At 34.9% G+C, this 23,392-nt stretch overlaps 1 protein-coding gene across 1 annotated transcript in view; it reads left to right on the top strand.

Moving 5' to 3' along the window:
* Positions 1 to 23,392, top strand: part of FAM227B (family with sequence similarity 227 member B) — a 234,173-nt gene that overhangs the window by 42,944 nt on the left and 167,837 nt on the right. Inside the window, exon 10 of the mRNA XM_036249266.1 lies at positions 4,687 to 4,824. Within this exon, the coding sequence (XP_036105159.1) occupies positions 4,687 to 4,824 (138 nt within the window). The remainder of the gene's footprint in view (positions 1 to 4,686; positions 4,825 to 23,392) is intronic.

The following is a 23,392-nucleotide window of genomic DNA, read 5'->3' as shown; positions in this document are numbered from 1 at the left end:
ATTATGGACATATACTAGTATTGCTGAGACTATTATGAACTACCAGAAACTGCTGACAGTTTTCAAGTAATCCTTCTTGCAAATCTTTTGGTTCAAGTTTTGACTGATTTTGGAGTTGGTTTTTGTGTCTGTCAGTAACCAAACCATTTCTATCAGAAAGTGTTTCATATTTTAAGGGGAGAGAAACACCACGGATTTCTGTGTATTGATACAAAATTACTATACAAAATTAGTTGCATCTAACAACAAAATATCTGAAAAAGTAATAAAGAAATCAATTCCATTTACAATAGCGTCAATAACAATGAAATACTTAAGATTACATTTAGACAAGGCAGACATCTGTGCGCTGAAAACTACAGCATTTTGATGGAAGAAATTAAAGAAGTCACAAGCAAAGGGAAAGATATCCTGTGTACATGGATTGGAAGAATTAATACTGTTAAAATGCCCATTCTACCAAAAGCCATCTATAAATTCAATGCAATTGCTATCAAAATTCCAATGACATTTTTCACAGAAATAGAATGAAGAATCCTTAATTTATTTTTTTAAATCCTCATCTGAGGACATTCTTCCATTTATCTTCAGATAGAGTGGGAGGGAGGGGGAGAGGGAGAGAGAGAGAAACATCGATGTGAGAGAGACACATCAACCGGCTGCCTCCCTCACGACCCCAACCAGGGCCGGGGACGAACCACAACCAAGGCACATGACCCTGATCAGAATCAAACCCACAACTTATTGGTCCATGGGCCGAAGCTATAACCACTGAGCCAAACCGGCCAGGGCAAGAATCCTAAAAGTTATGTGGAACCACAAAAGACCCTGAATAGCCAAAGCAATCCTGAGAAAGAACAAATTTGGAGGCATCACACTTCCTGATTTCAAATAATATGATAAAGCTATAGTAATCAAAACAGTATATTACTGGCATAAAAACAGACACAATAGAACAAAATCAAGAGCCCAAAAGTATACCTTTACAAATATGGTCAACTAATGTTTGACAACAGAGCCAAGAATACTTCAATGGGAAAAGGATAATCTCTTCAATAAATGGTGTTAGAAAAACTGGATAACCACATATGGAAGAATGAAATTGGACTCCTGTTTTATACCACTCACAGAAATGGACTAAATTCAAAATAGATTAAAGACATAAACATAACAAGTGAACTGTAAAACTGATAGAAGAAAACAGGAAAATCGCCTTGACATTTGTCTTGACAGTTGTTTTTTTTTTTTTTTTGCACACACACGTTTATTGTTCCCTGGCTCCCTGGTGTTAAAGATGCAGGGTCAAGGGCTGGCAGGCAAAGAGAAGGTTACTCCTTAGTTTTTGTCCTTCTTATCATAGGTGCCAGAACCCTTGTAGCCACTCATATAGCCTGAGTTGTCGGTCATCTCTTCCCGTCCTGTGATGCCTTTGCCCTTGCCACTCTCGTCAAAGCATTCCTTGTGGGTGCCAGTGTACTTGCTGGTGTCCGTCGGCCGGCTCACCCCACCCACAGTTGTTGCTTTAGTAACACCACTGGTCGCTGGATCCTTGCCCTCCATGAGTTTATAAATGTTCTCCAGGGCTTCATCTGGGTTCTTTGACAGTTGTTTTTTTTTTTTTTAATATGACACCAAAAGTCCAAAAAGGAAAAGCAAAGATTAACAAATGAAACTACATCAAACTAAAAGCTTCTGCACAGCAAATAAAATAAAATAAAATAAAAACCCACCAACAAAATGAAAAAGCAATTTACAGAATATATATTCAAATCATATGTCTGATAAGTAGTTAATATCCAAAAGATACAAGGAAAAAATGGGCAGAGGAACTGAATAGACATTTTTTCCAAAGAAGACATACAAATGGCCAACAGATAGGTACATGAAAAGGTGCTCAACATCACTAATAATCAGGGAAATGCAAGTCAAAACCACAGTGAGGGATTGCCTCGTGCCTGTTAGAGTGGCCATTAAAAAAACAACAAATAACTAGTATTGGTATGGATGTGGAGAAAAGAGAACTCTTGTACACTGTTGATAGAAATGTAAATTGGTGCAGTCACTATGGAAAACAGTATGGAGGTTCCTAAAAAAATTAAAAATACAATTTCCATATGGTCCCATTATTCTACTTCTAGTTATATATCCAAAAGAAATTAAAATAGGAGTTCAAAGAGATATCTGTATTCCTGTGTTCATTGAAGCATTATTCACCAGAGCCAAGATACAGAAACAACCTAAGTAACTGTCAGTTGATATATTGATAAAGAAGATGGGTATACATAGACATTAGAATATTATTCAATCATGAGAAAGAAGGAGATCTTGCTATATGTAACAATGTGGACGGACCGTGAGAACATTATGCTTAGTGTAATAAGTCAGACAGAGAAAAGCAAATACTGTGTGATATTACTTATATGTGGAATCTAAAAAGCCATATTCATAGAAACAGAGTAGTATGGTGGTTACCAGGAGTTGGGGAAATAGGGAAATGGTCAAAGGGTACACAAACTTCTGGTGATAAGATGAGTAAGTTCTAGAGATATAATGTACAATCAGGTGATTATAGATAATACTATACTTGAAAGCTGCCAAGAATGTAAATTAAATGTTCTCACCATTACAAAGAAATGGTAATTATGTGACATGATGGAGGAGTTAGTTAACACTATAGTGGTAATCATTTTATAGTATATAAGTATTGTAATATATATGTATCAAATCAAATTTTAAACTTATACAATGTTATATATCAATAACATCTTAATAAAACATTAACATTTAAAATCTTTTTAAAGCTAAAAATATAAAACACTCTTTATTTGGATGTTATGGCCCTATATTAATGCCATTCTTTAGAAGAGTCCATGTTTGATTACCAATTTGAATTTCCTGCTTGTAAATAATTTGGGGATGCAGTCACGGTGGTTAATTTGGGAAAGAAGCAATAGAGAAGGTAACTTGCATTAAATGTTCTGGCTTGATGTTAGGCAATGACTAAGTTGAATTGAATTTTTGATCCCTTATGTCAAATACATAGTTTAATACATAGTAGGCCTTCAAAAGATTTTTTGAATGCTATGTCTCTTTATATATCAGGACTTAGTGGAGTTTATTCCAGAAATGGAAGGATTATTCAACACTAAACTATACCAACCATTTCTTTTGTTTTCGCTATTCTGATGCTTTGACATTTGGGGCTGTGCTGACCCTGGAAGGACAGCTCCTCCCAGGATTAGCCAATTCCTAAAGATATTAAACAACTCACCTATGACCATGCTTGTCAAATACAAAGCAAACAGTCCAGAGCCCACACCACAACCACCTCCTTTATTGGGCTCTCACTCTGGACCACTACCTACTTGCCCTAATCATCCCAGGATCAGGTACCTGACAACTAGGGAAGCATCTATGCCCTAGAGCCACTGAAATTATTCAAACTAGCCAGTGATAAGCCTGTTTACCCTGTCTCATCTATTCATTCCCACGGAAACCGCAATAAAGGCTCTTACCCATAGTTTCCCCTCTTCCTCTGCCCCCTGGCCAACCCCTGTGCTTCCCCATGTGGCCTCCCATGACATGGCTTGCCCCCTCCTCTTGGAAACTGTGAGTAAAAAACTGTCTTTTCATTGTTCATCATCTGATCTGTTGATTTTACTCTCCCTCGAATTTTCTCTTAATTCACTGTATTTTAATACACTATACACTATATTTTAAAACAATCTATCAAGAAGCATTCAAGTTAATCAAACTGAAGGCTGTTGCATATTTTATCTAGTGATGACTAATGTGAAATGAGTGATAACTAAATCTAAAAACACTTAGAAATTCTAATTTGATAGCTGAATACAGCAAATAATCCTCATTGAACACTCATTACTGAGAAAATATTGGCTGTATTTATGAGTATGTTGATGTATAGTAAAATATTAGCATATTTTCCATTTAGTGAACAATTTAACATTATATTATCTCAATAACCTTCAGAACAACTATACATAGTACACAAATAAATTTATATTGTTTTTATTTTTATTGCTCAGGCTACAAATGTTTAGTATGGTTAAATGAATTATTCAACCCTACTCAGCTTTTAGAACAAAAGTGGAACTTTTAAAATGAAATATACTTTATTACTTTTGGGGTACTGTAATTGATTCTTAAATATTATTTTTAAAATAATAGGAGATACAGATAGGAAAAATTTAAAAACAATTATCACCTATGCTCAGAGGCAATCATGTTAACATTTAGGCTATACATATAAAGTAAAATTGTTCTTCAGATAAAAACATATTATGAATGCCTTTTTATGCTAACAAATACTTACAAGATAACTTTAATGGATACTTGAAATCCACTGTATGGATGTACTGTTGTTGGACATTTAGGTCCTTTCCAAATTTCCACAATAATTAACCTCCTCTGTTCTTATGTGAACTTAGCATATGTCTGTGAGTTAGAAGGATACATATCAAGCTTTAGCTCTTTTCTAATTCACTGGTTTATATAAGACATTAACATCTTGGTATAAAGCTTTCCTGATTAGAAACTTGAGACTGACAATCCTCACAGGACTGTTGTGAGAATAAAATGTATTATACTCATAAAAATGCTTTGACAAATTAAAAAGATACTTTCAAAATTCTAATTTCTTTTCTGACTGTATATTTTTTTTAACAGGTTTGAAACCTCAAAAAGACTTTTGGACCCACTGGAAACTGAAAGAACTATCCACAAAAACCATACATGGTACCATGAAAGCACCTTCAAATTCCATAAAGGCGAGGATAGAAAGAAGTCAAGAGCGCATATCCGATTGTAAGTACATTGATAATGATTTGCCAAAATTAAGTGCACTAATTTATTTACTTGTCAGAATTTTCTAATGATTAATGCTTTAGTGAGGGTCGTCCAATAACATTTTATTTGTACAGTGATCTTATAGTACTTTAAATATTGCTTTACATTTGAGTTTTTCATTTTAAGTTATTTGTGCTTAAGTTCTTTTCCCATTTTGTCATATTATATTTTTATATTGATTTTTAGGAATTTTTCAGGTACACTACAAATATTCTTACTTTTTAGATATATTGCTAACTGGTTAATAATGTATTTTGCCAATACATAAGTTTAAATTTTTTTTTCAGTAAATTTAAATAATGTTTTCTTTAGCGTTTCAGTTTTGTGGCATGTATGTCAGGATTTACCTAATATTTGAAAATATCTACTCTCTTTTTCTAGTACTTTTTATTTCCATGTGTTAGTTACCATGTTAATCCATTTCAGATTTATTTTGTTATAAGGAAGGTAGTTGTATTCTAGTGTTTTATTTTTTCCAATTGCTCATTTATTGTATAGTGTACTTCCAGGCTACTTGAAATATCAATTCACTTGTATATATTTTTGTATTCTCTTCTGTTCCTTGAGCTACATGCCAAAGTCCTGAACAAAACTTCTCAGTTACTCTAGATTAACAAGCTCTGTAAGGCAAGTTTATTTCTCTCCTGTTTATACTGTATTTCTAATACAAAACATAGGTCTGGTGCTCAGATCTCATTTCTGACTCATTAAATCAGAATCTCTGCTCAGGATTTCTTTTAAAGCTACCCAGATTATTTCAATGTGCAGAAGAAGTTAACCACTAATGTAAAGGAAATACCTTTCCAGTCTTCTTGATACAGGCCAGAAGATGGAGGGACTAACCTATCTCTTTCAACCTACTCTTCTGAAAGCTGTTCTTTAGTTGATTTCTATTTCTAAAATTAATTACTGTTCTTGGGATTTGTGCTGTGATTTTCCCCACTCTTATCCCCTTAGCTTCATCCTCTCGGATTTCTATCTTTTAGTAGTTACATGAAATATCTGGTTTGCTGTTGCCATGGGTTTTTCCAGAACTTCATAGATAGTTGTTATTTTGAATGGGTAGGTACTTTACCCAATCTTGCATATCTGTGTTTACTCCCACTCTCACATGTGAATACCAACTTAGCTGAACATAAAATTAAGGGGTTTAGAGGGAGCTCTTTATGTTGTTAAAATTTTAACTTGTAGAAGGTGATAAGAATAGCACAAGAAACTCCTATGTATCCCTGATCCAATAACAGTTTAAATTTTACCCTATTTATTTTATCATTCTCTTTTTTTTGTAATTTTTTTTTATCCTCACCCGAGGACATTTTTGCATTTATCCTCAGATAGAGTGGGAGGGAGAGAAGGAGGAAGAGAGAGAGAGAGAAATATTGATGTGAGAGAGACGCATCGAATGGTCACCACCCACACAACCCCAACCGGGGCTGGGGACAAACTGCAATCAAGGTATGTGCCCCCTTAGTAGGAACCGAACCCAGGACTCTCTGGTCCATGGGCCGATGCCTAACCGCTGAGCCAAACCGGCCAGAGCATTCTCTCTCTCTCTTTTTTTTAAATAGCTTTTAAAGCTATACATTTCTCTGAGCATTGTTTTAACTACATTCTAGAAATTGATATGTTGTATTTTCATTATCAATTATAAATGTATTCTAATTTTCAGTATAAATTCTATTTTGACCCATGTGTTAAGGATGTATGACTTAATTTCCAAATATTTGGGGATTTTCTGGGTAGCTTATAGTTACTGATTTCTAATTTAACAATATGCTCTATATGATCTTTTGCAATGTATTGAGACTTGCTTTATGGTATAGTACATGGTCTGTCTGGGTGAACATTTCATGTGCACTTGAGAAAAATGTACATTCTGCAGTTGTTTTATAAATCTTAATTAGATCAAAGTGTTTGACAGTGTTATTCAGATCTTCTATATCAAGGGTCAGCGAACTATATCCTATGGACTAAATCTGGACTGTAACCTGTTTTCATGTCCTGTGAGATAAGAATGATCTTTACACTATTTAAGGGTTATGGGGGGGAGGGGTGGGAAGGCATATACCACAGAGACCATGTGTGGCCCACAAAGCTTAAAATATTTACTATCTGGGCCTTAATAGAAAAAGTTTGCTAACTCCAGTTCTATCTCCTTATTGATATTTTAATTAGTTCTATTAATACTGAGAGGGGGTATTAAAATCTAAAACTCTAATTGTGAAATTATTTCTCCTCTTGATTCTATTAATTTTTGCTTTACTTATTTTAAGTTATTGAGCACATACTCATTATTATTATTATTATTTTTATCCTCACCGAGGACATTTTTCCATTTTTTTTGTTCAGATTGAGTGGGAGTGAGAGAGAGAAACATCGATGTGAAAGGGACACATCGAGTGGCTGCCACCCGCACGACCAACCAGGACCGGGGACAATCTGCAACCGAAGTACGTGCCCTTAGTGGGAACCGAACCCGGGTCTCTCTGGACCGCAGGCCAACGCTCTAACCACTGAGCCAAACCGGCCAGGGCACATACTCATTATTATTATGCTTCCCTTTAATCATTATGAAATGTTCTGTCATACCTATGGGATCCTCCTTGAGTTCTACCTTGTTTGATATAATACAGCCACTTCAGCTTTCTTATGCTTGTGGTTTGCATGCTGCATCTTTTCCCATCATTTTACATACAACCTATTCATGTTTTTATGCCTAAAGTGCATTTCTTGTAAACAGCTTTTAGTTGAGTCTTGTTTTTGATTTAGAGTGCTTACTTCATTTACATTCAATATAACTATAGATTTATCTGTACCATGTTTTTTTTTGTTTGTTTTTTTTTCAGTTTTGTCTCACCTGATTTCTCCTCTTTCATTTCCCCTTTCCTGTCTTCTTTTGGTTAATCAAATATTTTTACTATTCCATTTTCATTTCTCTATGAGTTATTTGGCTGGGCCTCTTTGTAAGTTTTGAGGTTGTCTTAATGATTACAAAATGCATCCTTAACTTATCAAAATACTACTTAAAGTTAAAGTTAATATTTTCACTAAAAATACAGGAACTTGTAGCAGTACAGTTATATGTACTTCCCCTTTGTCCTTTGTGCTATTGTCCTATATATTACAAGATCTGCATGAATAATATCCGCACATTATATAGTGTTATTTTTCTTCAAATTGCTACATGGTTTATTTCATCTTTACTGAGATCTAACTGATATATAATAAACCACATATATTTAAAACGCAAAATTTGATGAGTTGACATGTGTATAAACCTGTAAAACTATCATAACTTTCAAGATAGAAAACATATCGACCATTCCCAAAAGTTCTGCATGCTTTTCAAAAATTTCTCCTTCCCACCTAGTTCCCAAGCTATCAATCACTTGTGTGATTTTTGACCCTACAGATTATAAGCATTTTTTAAAATTATGTAAAATTATGTAAATCAGATTATGTGTTTGTTTGTTTTTAATCTGGCATTTTTCACTTCACTCCACTCTATGTAATTTTTTTGAGATTCAATCATGTTGCTGTATGCATGAAAATTTGTTCCTCTGTATTGTTGAGTAGTTGTCTATAGTCCATAGTAAGGATATACCACAATTCATGTACTCATTCACCTGTTGGTGGACATTTGCATTGCTTCCAGTATTTAGCTATTATAAATAAAGCTACTGTGAACATAATTTCTTTGTAAACTTCTACTAGTGGAATGGCTTGGTAGTATGATACGTGTATGTAGCATTTTAAGGAATTTTCTAAAGTTTGTAGTTACTCCACTTCCTCACTAACACTTAGTATGGTCTTTTTATTTTTAGACATTCTTGTGGGTTATGTACTGGTTTTTAGTTAGGTTCTGTTTTAAGTTCTTTAATAACAAATCATGATGAGCTTTTTATGTGCTTGTTTATCTCCATATCTGCTTTACTGAAGTATCTGTTTAAGTTCTTTGGCTATTTTTATTTGGGTTATTTGTCCTACTAAATTGTTATAAGAATCCCTTATATATTCTAGACACAAATCCTTTAACAAATATATAATTTGCAAATATTCTCTTCCAGTCTGTGGCTTGCCTTTTCATGTTATAATGAAAAGCAGAAGAGCTGAAGTTGGTAATTTGGCAAAATCCTATCTTTCAGTTGTTCTAACATAGTTTGTACATTTTTGTTTTCTATTTAAGATGTGTGTGTGTGTGTGTGTGTGTGTGTGTGTGTGTGAAATACAGTTGCCCCAAGATTATCTCCTATATTTTCTTCTAGAAATTTTATAGTGTATAATTTTATAGCTGATAGTTCTGGCCCTTACATATAGGTTTCTAATTCACTTTGAGTAATTTTTGCAAATTATGAGAATTAAGCAATGAGGATTATTTCTTTGCATATTATTTCAGCACCATTTGTTGAAAAGATTATCCTTTGCCCATTGTCAAAAAATCAGTTGAGCCCTGGCCAGTTTGGCTCAGCGGTTAGAGCATTGGCCTGCAGTCTGGAGAGACCCAGGTTCGGTTCCCGCTAAGGGTATGTACCTCAATTGCAGTTTGTTCCCGGCCCTGGTTGGGTCGTGTGAGTGGCAACCACTCAATGTGTCCCTTTCACGTTGATGTTTCTCTCTCTCTCTCTCTCTCTCTCTCTCTCTCTCTCTCTCCCTCCCTCCCTCCCATGTATCTGAACAAAATACCAAAAAATGTCCTCGGGTGAGGATAAAAAAAAAATCAGTTGACTAGCCCTGGCCAGTTTTGCTCAATGGTTAGAGCTTCGGCACTTGGATTGAAGGGTCTCAGTTTTGATTCTGAATCAAGGATATATATGTACCTGGGTTGCAGGATCAATTCCTGGCCCTGGTCAGGATCGTGCAGGAAATAACCGATCAATGCGATTCTCTCATGTCAATGTTTCTCTCTCTCTCCCTTTCTCCCTCCCTTCCACTCTATCTAAAATCAATGGGAAAACATCCTCAAATGAGGATTAACAACAACAACAAAAACCAGTTGACCATATGTGTATTGGTCTAAGTCTGTACTCTGTATTCTGTTCCACTGATGCTGATACCAAACTACCTGATAACTGTAGTTTTATAATATATCTTGTTAGGTACTGTAAGTTCTCCAACTTTGTTTTTCTTTTAAAAAATATTTGGCTAGTCTTGATCTTTTTCATTGACAAATAAATTTTAAAATTTGTGTCAGTTTTTAAAATACACACTCTAGAATTTAGATTGGATTTATGCTTAATCCATAGATGAATTCAGGGAGCATTGACCTGGCCTGTTTGGCTCAGCGGTTAGAGCGTTGGCCTGCGGTCCAGAGAGATCCGGGTTCAGTTCCCGCTAAGGGCATATTCCTCGGTTGCAGTTTGTCCCCGGCCCTGGTCGGTCGTGCGGGTGGCAGCCACTCGATGTGTCTCTTTCACATCGATGTTTCTCTCTCTCTCTCTCCCTCCCACTCTATCTGAACAAAAAATGGAAAAAAAATATCCTTGGGTGAGGATAAAAAAAAAAAAGACTTAACAATATTGAGTTTTTCAATACATGAACATACAAATGTCTACACTTATTAAGACTTCTTTCATTTATCTCAGCAATGCTTTCTAGTTTTTACCGTACATATGTTGCACATATTTCCAATTTGATATTGTATATGCTATTTGTTCAGTTTCTGACTATTCACTGCTAGTATATAGAAAGCACTATAGAAAAATATTTTTATATTGATCTTATATTTTACAATCTTACTAAATTTTCTTATTAGTTCTAATAGCCTTTTAAATTATGTAGGATTTTCTGCAGAGACAATGTCATTTGACAATAAAGAGCATTTTTCTTCTTTACCACCAATCTTTATATATGCCTTTTATTTATTTTACTAGCCTATGGCTAGGGCCTCTGAGAAAATATTGAGTAAATGAGGTGACAGTAAGATCTTTGATCTTAGAGGGAAATGTTTGGTTACTAATTCTTAAAGAGATTTTGGCTAAAACAGAGAACGACTAGTATCATATGATCTCACTTATTTGTGGAATATAATGAATAAACAGTCTGAGGAATGGGGTAGTCCCAGAGACATGGAAGTAGGGTACAGACTGACAGTCCCAAAAAGAGGGGGTGGTGGGGGAGAGATAAACCACAGAACTTATATGCATGTGTGCATGAACAATGGACATGGACAACAAAGCTGGGGACAGGGCGGGGAGGGAGGGAGAGGGGGGAATCAGTGGGGGAAAAAGGAGAAACATCTGTAACAAAAATAAATGAATTAATTAAAAAAAGAGAGTTATTTTGGTTATAGGTTATTATACATGTCTTTTCTAGCTTGCTACAAAGTTTTGTTTTTTTTAACATGAATAGATGTAGAATTTTTACAAATGCTTTTAAAGCATCTATTTAGATGAACATATTGTTTTTCTTTTTTGTTTTTTAATATAGTTAATTACATTGATTTTCAAATGTTAACCCAACATAGTATTCCTGGAATAAATCCCCTTTGACCATTACATCAACGTTTCCTGTATTACTGAATTCAATTTACTAAAATTTTGTTTTCTTTCCTGTATTATCCAATCTCATTTTAGTAATAAGTTTAATACTTTCTCTACTCTTTTCTAAAAGTGTTACTGTGAAATTGGTATTTATTCTTTCTTTTTTAAAATTTATTTATTTTTTATTTATTAATTTGTTTTTGTTTCAGATGTTTCTAATTTTTCCCCCATTGACACCCTCTTCCCCTTCCCCCCCATTCCCAGCTTTGTTGTCTATGTTCATGGGTCATGCATACATGCATGCAAGTTCTGTGGTTTATCTCTTCACCCCTCAACCCCCCCTCCTCTGAGGCTTGTCAGTCTGTACCCCACCTCTATGTCTCTGGGTTAATTTTGTTCAGCAGTTTGTTTAGTTCATTATATTCCACAAATAAGTGAGATCATGTGATATTTGTCTTTCTCTGCATGGCTTGTTTCACTTAGCATAATTCTCTCCAGGTCCTTCCATGCCATCTCAAAGGATAAAAGAACTTTCTTTTTTACAGCTGCATAGTATTCCATTGTGTACATGTACCACTTCTTTTTAATCCACTCATCTACTGATGGATACTTGGATTGTTTCCAGATCTTAGCTATTGTAAATAGTGCTGCTATGAACACGGGGGTACATATATTCTTTCTGATTGTATTTATTCATTCTTATACATTTGGTAGAATTTACCCATAAAGCCATGTAGGCTTAAAACCTTTCTGTGGAAAGGTTTTGTTTTTCAATTTATATTAATTTATTTTTGTTACAGAAGTTTCTCCTTTTCCCCCGTGGGCATGCTCCTCCCCATCCCACTCCCTGAACCCCCTAGCGTTTTGTCTATCTCCATTGGTTACACATATATGCATATAAGTTCTTCAGTTTATCATATCCATCCCACCCCCCTCATCTGAGGTTTGTCTATATGAACTGTACTCCTTTCTCTCTCTCTGGGTCTATTTTGTTCATCAGCTTATTTTGTTTATTATATTCCATAAATAAGTGAGATCATGTGGTATTTGTCTTTCTCTGATTGGCTAATTTTGCTTAGCATAACACTCTCCAGTTCCCTCCATGTCATCTCAAAGGATAAGAGATCTTTCTTACAGCTACATAACATTCCATTGTGTATATGTACCACAGCTTTTTTATCCACTCATCTATTGATAGACACTTGGACTGTTTCCAGATCTTAGCTATTGTAAATAGTGCTGCTATGAACATGGGGGTATATATATTCTTTCTGATTGGTGTTTCAGGCTTCTTAGGATATATTCCTAGAAGTGGAATCACTGGGTCAAATGGCAGGTCAATTTTTAATTTTTTTAGGAAATACCATATTGTTTTCCATAGTGGCTGCACTAGTGTGCATTCCCACCAGCAGTGGGAGTCCTCTTTTCTCCACACCCTCGCCAGCACTTGTTGTTTGATGATTTGTTGATGACAGCCATTCTGGAAGGTGTGAGGTTATACCTTATAGTTGTTTTAATTTGCATCTCTCTGATGATTAGTGACATTGAGCATTCTTCATATGTCTCTTGGCCATTTGTATGTCCTTTTTGCAGAGGTGTCTATTTAGGTCCTATGCCCATTTTTTAATTGGTTTCTTTGTCTCTTTTTTTGTTGAGTTGGATAAGCACTCTATATATTTTGGAAATTAACCCCTTATCTGATGTATCATTGGCAATTATGCTCTCTCATATAGTATGTTCCCTTTCCATTTTGATGGTTGTTTTTTTCGCTGTGCAGAAGCTTTTTGGTTCAATATAGTCCCGTGTGTTAATTTTTTTCCTTTTTTTCTCTTGCCTTAGGCATTGTATCAGTGAAAATTCTGCTGCATATGATGTCTGAAATTTTGTTGACTACATTTTCTTCTAGGATTTTAATGGATTACTGAGTCACATTTAAGTCTTTTATCCATTTTGAGTTTTTTTCTTCTGTATGGTATAAGTTGGTGGTCTAGCTTCATTTTTTTTGCATATATCTGTCCAGTTTTCCCAACACCATTTTTTAAAAAGGCTGTCTTTACTCCACTGTATGCTCTTGCCACCTTTGTCAAATATTAATTGAGCATATTGCCTTGGGTCCATTTCTGGGTTCTCTGTTCTGTTCCACTGGTCTATATGCCTGTTCTTGTGCCAGTACCAGGCTGTTTTGATTACAGTGGCTTTGTAGTATAACCTGAAATCTGGTAATGTGATCCCTCCAACTTTGTTCTTCTTTTTCAAGATTGCTGTGGCTATTCGAGGTCTTTTTTGGTTCCATATGAACTTTTGAAGTATTTGTTCTAGTTCTGTGAAGTATGTTGTTGGTATTTTGACAGGGGTTGCATTGAATTTATAGATTGCTTTGGGTAGTATGGACATTTTAATGATGTTAATTCTTCCACTCCATGAACAAGGTATGTGCTTCCACTTTTTTATATCTTCCTCTATTTCTTTTTTCAGTGACCTGTAGTTTTCTGCAAATAGGTCATTTATTTCTTTGGTTAAGTTTATTCCTAGGTATCTTAATTCTTTTTGCTGCGATGGTAAATAGGATTGTTTTTTTTAGTTTCTCTGTCTGTGAGTTCATCGTTGGTGTATAAGAATGCCATCCATGTCTTGATGTTAATTTTGTATCCTGCTACTTGCCAAATTCATTTATTAAGTCTAGTAAATTTTTTATGGAGTCTTTGTGGTTTTCTACATATAGTATCATGTCATCTACGAATAATGACAGTTTCACTTCCTTCTTTCCCATTTGGATCCCTTTTATTTTTTCCTCCTGTCTGATTGCTGTGGCTAAGACTTCCAGTACTATGTTAAATAAGAGTGGTTAAATTGGGCGTCCTTGTCTTGTTCCTGTTCTTAAGGGAAATGCTTTTAGTTTTTGTCCATTGAGTATGATGTTGGCTGTAGGTCTTTCATATATGGCCTTTATTATGTCGAGATATGATCCCTCTATTCTCAGATTGCTGAACCTTTTTATCAGAAATGGGTACTGGATTTTGTCGAATGCTTTTTCAGCGTCTATTGATATGATCATATGATTTTTATCTTTCATTTTGTTTATGTGGTGTATCACATTTACTGATTTGTGAATATTGTACCAGCCTTGCAACCCTGGGATGAATCCCACTTGGTCATGATGAATAATTTTTTTGATGCATTGCTGGATTCGATTTGCTAGTATTTTGTTCAGGATTTTGACATCTATGTTCATCAGGGATATTGGCCTGTAGTTTTCTTTCTTCGTAGTGTCTTTATCTGGTTTTGGAATTAGCATTTTGCTGGCCTCATAAAACAAGTTTGGAAGTCTTCCTTCTTGAATTTTTTGAAATAGTTTGAGGAGAATGGGTGTTAGTTTTTCTTTGAGTGTTCAGTAAAACTCCCCTGTGAAGTTGTCTGGGCCTGTGATTTTGTTTTCTGGGAGAGTCTTGATTACATTTTCAATTTCCTTTGTTGTTATTAGTCTGTTCAAGTTTTCTATCTCTTCCCTGTTCAGTTTTGAGAGACTATGTGTTTCTAAAAATTTGTCCATTTTGCTTAGATCTGTCCAATTTGTTGCCGTACAATTGTTCATGGTATTTGTTAGCAATCCTTTATTTCTGTGAAGTTAGTTGCTATTTCTCCTACTTTGTTTCTGATTTTGTTTATTTGGGTCCTGTCTTTTTGTTTCTTGGTGAGTCTAGCTAAGGGGCCATCAATCTTGTGTATCTTTTCAAAGAACCAGCTCTTTGTTTCATTGATCCTTTCAATTGTTTTTTTGGTCTCTCTGTTGTTTATTTATGCTCTCATCTTTACTATTTCTTACCTTCTACTTGCTCTGGGGTTTTCTTTTTGTTTGCTTTCTCATTCTTTAAGCTGTGAGGTTAGAGAGTCTATTAGAATTTTTTTTGTGTTTTTTAAGGTAGGCCTGTAGTGCTATGAACTTCCCTCTCAGGACTGCTTTCGCTGAGTCCCATAAATTTTGTGTTGTTGTGTGTTCATTTTCATCGATTTCCAGGAAGTTTTTAATTTCTTCCTTGATCTCCATGGTAACCCATTCATTGTTTAATAACATGCTATTTATTCTCCATGTGTTCAAATGTCTTGCATGTTTTTCTGTAATTGATTTCTAGTTGCATGCCATTGTGATCTGAGGAGATGCTTGATATGATTTCAATCTTCTAGAACTTGTAGACACTTAGTTTGTGTCCTAACATGTGGTCTGTCTTTGATAGTATCCCACGTGCACTTGAGAAGAATGTGGAATTTGAAGTTTGGGGGTGTAATTCTCTATAGATATCTATTAAATCCATCGGATCTAGTGCATCATTTAGAGTCTGTGTTTACTTGTTAATTTTTTGTCTAGAAGATCTATCCAGTGATGTGAGCGGAGTGTTGAAGTCCCTTGCTATGGTTGTATTGCTGTTGATTTCTCCTTTGAAGTACTCCAGAAGATTTTAAAATATGTTTTGGTGCTTTTTTATTGGGTGCATATATGTTGACCAAGGTTATATCTGCCTGTTTGATATATCTTTTCAATATTATGCAGTGGCCTTATTTGTCTCTAGTTATCACTTTCATTTGGAAATCTATTTTATCAGATGTGAGTATTACCACCCCAGCTTTTTTTCCTTTCTGTTTGCTTGGAAGATTTTTTTTTTCATCCCTTCACTTTTAACCCTTGAGTCATTTATTGTTAGGTGGGTCTCTTGTAAACAACATATAGATGAGTCGTGCTTTCTTATTCAGTCAGGTGTCTTTTTATCGGAGCATTCAAATCATTCACATTTAAGGTGATAATTGATATGTACTTATTTATTGCCATTTTTGTTTAGTGTGGTTCTATTTTTCTTTCTATTTCTTCTACTAATTACAGCAGTCCTTTTAGCATATCTTGCAGTGCTGGTTTGGTGTTAATATATTCCCTTAGCCTTTTTTTTTTTTTGTCTGGAAAGCTCTTTGTTTGACCTTCTATTTTGAATGATAGCCTTGCTGGATAGAGTAGTCTTGGATTCAGATCCTTGTTTTTCATGACCTTGATTACTTCATGCCACTCCCTTCTGGCCTGCAGTGTTTCTGTTGAGAAGTCAGCTGAGAGCCTTATGGGATTTCCTTTGTAGGTAACCTGATGCTGCCTTTAGGATTCTCTCTTTGTCTTTAAGTTTTGGCATTTTAATTATTATGTGTCTTATTGTAGGCCTGTTTGAGTTCTTCTTACTTGGGGCTCTCTGTGCTTCTTGAACTTGAATGCATTCTTCCTTCCCCAAGTTAGGGAAGGTATTTTTTTTATCTCTATTTCTTCAAATAAATTCTCTAACCCTTGCTTGTTTTCTTTTTCTTCTGGAACTCCTATGATGCGGATGTTGTTATGTTTCAGTTGTCCCACAGTTCTCTTAAGCTGTCTTCCTGTTTTTTAATTGTTTTTTCCTTTTGATTTTCTGATTGGGTTATTTTTTTCTACCCTGTCTTCTAATTCACTGATCCCTCCTCAGCTTTCTCTACTCTTCTCGTTATTCCGTACCATGTGTTCTTTATTTCTGCTCTATCCTTCTTCATTTCCAGTTGGTTGGTTTTCAATGTTTCTATAACTTTACTCATGCTGTTGAGTTTCCTCCTTATCATCACTCTGAACTCTACCTCTGATAACTTGCTTAACTGCATTTCATTTATCTCGTCTTCAGTCGAGTTCTCTTGTTTTTTCATTTGGGATTTGTTTCTTTGTTTCACCATTTTGGCTGTCTCAGTGCATTTTAAAACCTGCCAAATGTTTCCTGTGGGTGTTGATGTTCCGTTGATTGTGGTTTCCTCTACTGGGTCTGTATGAGTATGGGAGGTCCCATGTTAAACACCACTGTCAAATCTTACTTTCCTGGGTAGATTTGCAAGCCCAGAAAAAGTTCACTTATCCTCTAGCTTTTTGCCTGGAGGCTATTAGTCTCAGTTACTTGTTGAGCCTTTGGTTGTAGTCCTCAACTGAATGAAAAACTCCCTCAGGTGTTCAAAGTAAGAGGATTTTCAGAATGGTGGGTTATATACTAGCTGTTAATGAGCCTCCATTTGCATTTCTGTGGCTTGGCCAGGTGGTATTAAATTTCTGAGGGAGAGGCTGTTGCTGCTCTCTGAGACTCTGGGAAGGGGCTATATGAGTAAGATGGCTACTCTCCTGTGACTGAATGATTCAGCAATAAACTCCCATTGCCCTCTCACCACTTCGAGCTCTTGAGTCTCCACACAGTTCCAGTCCATTCCACCCTCCCTCTGCCAGGGCACAAGGTGAGTGGCTGTAGCTAATTTAATGCTCTTTCCGGGCCCTCTGTGCTGTGGAGCCAGCTTGGGATTTTAACCCTGAAGGAGCTTCTCACAGCTAAAACAGCTGCTGTCTGTGAGCTCCCAGCCCGCCCTCTCCCACCTCCACAGTTTCTACCAGGCTCAATTCAGTGTCCTTTTTTCTGTCCCTGGTTATATGAGTCCTCTCCAGCTGCTTTTCTGTTGCTTTTTCCCAAAGATTTGTCTTTATTTTAGCTATAATTCCAGTTTGGTCCTAGGAGATGATCATTATCTCTGTGGGAAGGTTTTTGTCTAAAAATTTAACTTCTCTTATAGATACAGTGCTATTCAAATTATTGATTTCTTCTTGAGTGAACCTTGTAGTGTTGTGTAAATATTTATTTTATTCCTTGAAATATATTTTTAGTTTTTTTCTGGAATGCTACCCAGTTACTTAGAAATATCTTGATTCATTGAAGACGTGCTTTCAAGTTTCATTAGAGAGAACCAAAGAAATCTTTTGTCTAAGCCTATCTTGCTTCTTTCCTACTGAGGCAATACCCATCTAAGTATTCTACCTCATGCTCATGTATAGGAGGTTTCCCATCTGGCTGTCTGGAACATGCACTTTGTGTAAACCCCAAGCATTGTTCTGCCTGCTCCTTCCTGTGGCTCTTTACCAACCTCTGAAATTCCCCAGAAAACTCTTTGTTTTCATCTGTCTCCTCTACGTTATACTGATATATGAAATTTAGCTTGCTTTGGACTTCCTGAATGCTAAATTTCATTTCCTCAACTCCAGAAGAATACTGGGTTTTGATTAGATTCCCACCACTTGCAGTAGGCCCTGAATATTCTTTTTTAGAGACAAAAAGATGAGACAAATGAGGGACTTCCTCTTTTGTTTCTCTTCTTTTAGATTACTTTCCTGTGATGCCTGTTTTCGAACACATGAAAACCATTTCATATTTTTCTCTAATTTTTTGTTGTTTAAAAAGAAAAGTAAATCCAGTCCTGTTACACCATCATAGCTAGAAGTGTAAGTGATTATACATATTTTTAAAATATTAAGAGAAGACTTAAAATGGCCTTCTATGTTTATTCACACATTTACCATTTCTGATTATTCGATCCTTGCTATAAATTTGAATTTCCATCTGGTATCATTTTTCTTCAACCTGAAAAATGGCCTTTTGTCAGTTTTCATAGTTCACTTCTGCTAGCAATGAATTGTCTCAAGTTCTGTATCTAAAAGTAATGTTCATTTTGCCTTACTTTTGAAGGATATTTTTGCTGGATATAGAATTCTGGGCTCACTTTTCTTTTGCTTTTTAGCAATGTACTGCTTCATTATGTTTTGATTTATATTATTTCTAATAAGAAGTCAGACACTATTTTTATCATTTTCCACTGTATGTAGGGTCAGAAGCTTTTTCTATAAAGAGCCAGATAGCAAATATTTTAGATTTTGTTGGATGCATTTGGTCTCTGTCATCTAATCTCTTTAAAAATTTTTTAAAAAACATTCTTAGCTTGGAAGCTACATGGAAAATATGTCATGAGCTGGATTGGATCTGCAATTTGCTGCAGTTTGCTGATTCCTACTAGATTTAATGTGCCTTTTCCCCTCTAGCTATTGTTAAGATTTTTCTCATTATTTTTGGTATTTAGTAATTTGTCCATGATGTGCTGATGTACTTTTCTTTGTGTTCATCCTACTTGGAGTTTCTTAAACTTTTAGTTTAATGTTTTTCACCAAATTTGGGGAAATTTTTTGCCATTATTTATTCAAATTTATTCTGTTTCTCTCTGGGACTCCAATTTACCTATATTGTATTGCTTAATATTGTCCACAGCTCACTGGGATTTTATTGGTTTTTTGTTTTTGTTTTTTTAACTTCTTTTTCCTCTGTGTTCTAAAGAAAACACAATTTCTATTTATTTCATATTATGTTTACTTATTTTTTCTTCTATGGTGTACAGTCTACTCTTAAACCAAATAAATGAGTATTTCATTTCATACATTGTACTTTTCAGTTAAGAATTTTTCTTTGGTCTTTTTTTATAGTTATCGTTTTTATTCTGAGATTTTCTTTCTGTATTATGACCATATTTTCCTCTAGATCCACAAGCATATTTAAAATAGCTGCTTTAAAGTTCTTTTCTGGTAATTCTGACATTTGAATAACTTTAAGATGGATATCTATTGCCCATTTATTTTTTTTTACTGTGATTCACAATTTCTTCTCTCTTTTCACGTCTAGTAATTCCTTATGTTTTCTGGGAATTTTGAATGATACTTTGAGGAGACTCTGGATTCTGTTACATTCCACTGAACAATGTTAATTTTTGTTTAAGCAGGCAGTTACTTCAGCTGGACTCAAAGTCCAAATGCTATGACTTCTGTGGTGGTCAACCACTGAAATCTCCACTTGGTACTTTTAGTTATCCAGCTATTTCTTTTCCACCTTTCTTCCTTATGCTCTCCCTCTACCCCATGCATGAGTAATTCAGACAATAACCAGGGGTTTGAATTGAGCTTATAATATGCAGATTTGGGGCTTCCCCTCTGCAGCCCTTTTCTTTTCCTGATTTCTACCACTTGCTCATTTATCCAGTCCACTGGCAGCCTTTAACCAATATTTCTACTTGACTGCTCAAAACAGTAATATTTCTGCTGTATGAATTTCATCCACCTACATGCCACATAGACTAAAAAGTACTATCAGCCAAAAAACTGCTGCTACATGAACACAAATCACATCTATCATAGGTTGCCTCCCTCTGACAAGATTTAACTCCCTTCCAGTTTCTGCCTTCTGTTGGCATTTCCTAGTATCCTCAAATGGTTATTTTCTTTTTTTAATATTTTCAAAAATTTATAACTTTTACCTGTTGGAAAGTCAGGCTGATGTAAAATAAATATTTTATTTAATTAATGAGCTCATTTTTCAATTTAAATATCAAATTCTCAAATCACATTTTTCCACTAAACTAGAGATGTTACTTCATTATCTTCTATTATTTACTCTAGTAAAAAAAGTTTAAAGTCAACCTATTTTTTTTCTTTCTTTACAGTTAATTTATGGAATTTTGTTTTTTCTTTTGCCTTTTTGTTTTGTTTTGTTTAGTTGTTGCCAATATTTTTAATTGGTATTTAAAATTGAAGATGTCACCAAAACCAATCTTGATTTTGCCAATGCCAAAATTTAGTTAGAATTCTTGGATTTCCCGAAATTCCATCACAGACCTAGTAAAGGTCTTAGCCAATTATTTCAGGGGAGACATAGAAACTTATATGGCCAGACTGAAGAGAGACAGAAAGTGTCTCTGTTTTAGATATTTAAGCAACAAGTTTCATTCCACCATTGGAAGGCATCCCTGACACTGAGAAAATGAAATGTCTAGGAAAAAGCTTCTTAGCTTGTTTTCACATGATACACTATGACAGACTAAATGTCTTCTGTTGCAGCATAAAAACTGAATATATGTAAGGATCGATTAAATAAATAAGTAAAAGGCTTCTACTAGCTACTCGTTCACTAAATGTTACATAAACCAAGAAATGTTTTCTATTAAGGTGTGAAAACTAAGAGGGCCCTCAAAGTTAGGCGCAAAACATCAAGTCCCTAGGAAAGACCACAGTTTTCTACATCATGTTTTAGCCCTATCAGGGGCTTACCATTCTACCAGATGTCCCTGGACTATAGAGGCAAAGGTCACCTTGAGTAAAGGGCTTCTCAATTGATTTCCAACATTTCAATGCAGCTCTTGCTTTTCCAAGTACGTTTCTGCCTGTGGGATGGGGATCTCTCAAGACCTCCTCCTGTGTACTTTCCCATCATATGATAAAGCATATTAATTATCAAAAACTTAAAAATGTTTGTCCCATTTCATAGGTTTCAGATATATATCAATTTGTATATCTTCTGGTGCTGATGCACATTTTTCTGTTTATATTTTACAGTTTTTTAACTGAGAGCTTGGCGATAAAAGTGGCTATGTTCATCTCACTACCTTACACGGGGATCTCATTTTAGGATTGTTTTTATTATCATATTTTATTCAAAGATGCAAGAAAGTATAGAGACTATGTCCCACCTATAACAATTATTTACATTTTGTCATACTTTCTTTTCAAGCCTTTGATTTACAGATCTTTTGTACCATTCCTAAGTCTGGCCCTCCTCCCCAGAGGTAATGACTATACTGAAGTTTGTGGGCATTTTTTAAAATATGTTTTTATTGATTTTTTAGAGGCAGAGGAAGGGAGAGAGCAATATAAACATCAATGTGAGATACATAGATCAGTTGCCTCCTGCACACCCCCTACTGTGTATCTGGATATTGAGCCTGTGACCTGGGCATTTGCCTTGACCAAGAATCAAACCTGAACCTCTTAGTCCATAGGACTACATTCAGTCCACTGAGCCACACCAGCCAGGCATGGGCATTCTTTTTTATTCTAACATACAATACTGTTTTTTAACTTCTTTATATAAATAATATATGAAACTGTTTTACATGTTGATATTTTACTATAACAACATGCAATAATTTAAAATAACCAGATATTACCCAATATTTTTGAATATCAAGAGAATATAGTCAATTTACTCCATAGATTGTAGAGATAGTACAAAAGGTTTTTCTCTTCTTCTAGGAAATGCTACTTTCGAGCTTTTATCACAATTACATTTCTTCCAAATATTCCTTAATTATATGTTGTTTCATGGTAATCCTGTTTTTCTTTCCAAAGTGATTTTTTTTAAAGATATTGTGATTCATAATTTTTTAAATTGATTTTTAGAGAGAGAGGAAGGGAGAGGGAGAGAGAAAAAGAAACATCGATGAGAGCGAGACATCCATAGGCTGCCTCCTACATGCCCCCACCAGGAATCAAATTGGCAACATTCAGTGCACAAGAAAATGCCCAGCCAACTGAGCCACACTGGCCAGGGCTTGAGAAGTGATTATAATTTCAGTATTCATTGTATGCGATCTAAAATGAATAATTTTCCAGGTAGTAAACTGCCATGCTTGAAAGAAGTTGAATGTTGTATTTAAATGATATGATAATTTCCATTTGAAATTATATTTGCTTCTAAAACACTTGATTCTTATATTAATGGAAATTCTTTATAAATGTATAATATTTTATTTACACATAAATATTTTTAAATCTTTTATATTTTATTCTAAAACATGACTAGATTTTTATCTATTATTGATGAAGTCATCTGAGTCTGGGGGTGTAGATTAGAGGTTTAATGAGTGTTTCTTTTCACATGCTGCTCATAATTAAATTTTAATAATTTATGTTTAATTGGAGAAATCTTCAGTTTGAATCATACACTTGATGCAGTGTGTTAACTTAATAAAACTTTATTAGTAATCTTTCTATGTGGCAGGTCAGTTATGATCATTTTTAAAATGAAACAAGTAAAGCATAATATAATTCAGTAACTTCCCCAAGTTCACGGAACTGTTAAGTGGTAGATATGAATTCCTAGCCAGCAAATTCTGGCCTTAGAGTGTCAACTCGACTATTTTACATACTGCCTGCCTCTGTCATTTAATTATATAGGCTTGCAAGTATATTAAGGCTTAAAATTTTCACCATAGAATGAGTTGTAATTTATGAGAGTTATCATAGCCTCAATCCTTCACTGATGACTAATGTGAGTGAATTTTTAGATCTTTTTCTGGGATCACATTTTAATAGATGAGAAAGAAGGAAGAAAGATATTAGTAGAAGTGCCAAGAAAAGGAGCAGAAGACTA

Source organism: Molossus molossus, unplaced genomic scaffold (assembly GCF_014108415.1).
Source record: "Molossus molossus isolate mMolMol1 unplaced genomic scaffold, mMolMol1.p scaffold_m16_p_1, whole genome shotgun sequence".
Classification (NCBI taxonomy): domain Eukaryota; kingdom Metazoa; phylum Chordata; class Mammalia; order Chiroptera; family Molossidae; genus Molossus; species Molossus molossus.
Note: the sequence above shows the minus strand (reverse complement) of the source record. Positions and strands in the feature narration are given on the sequence as shown.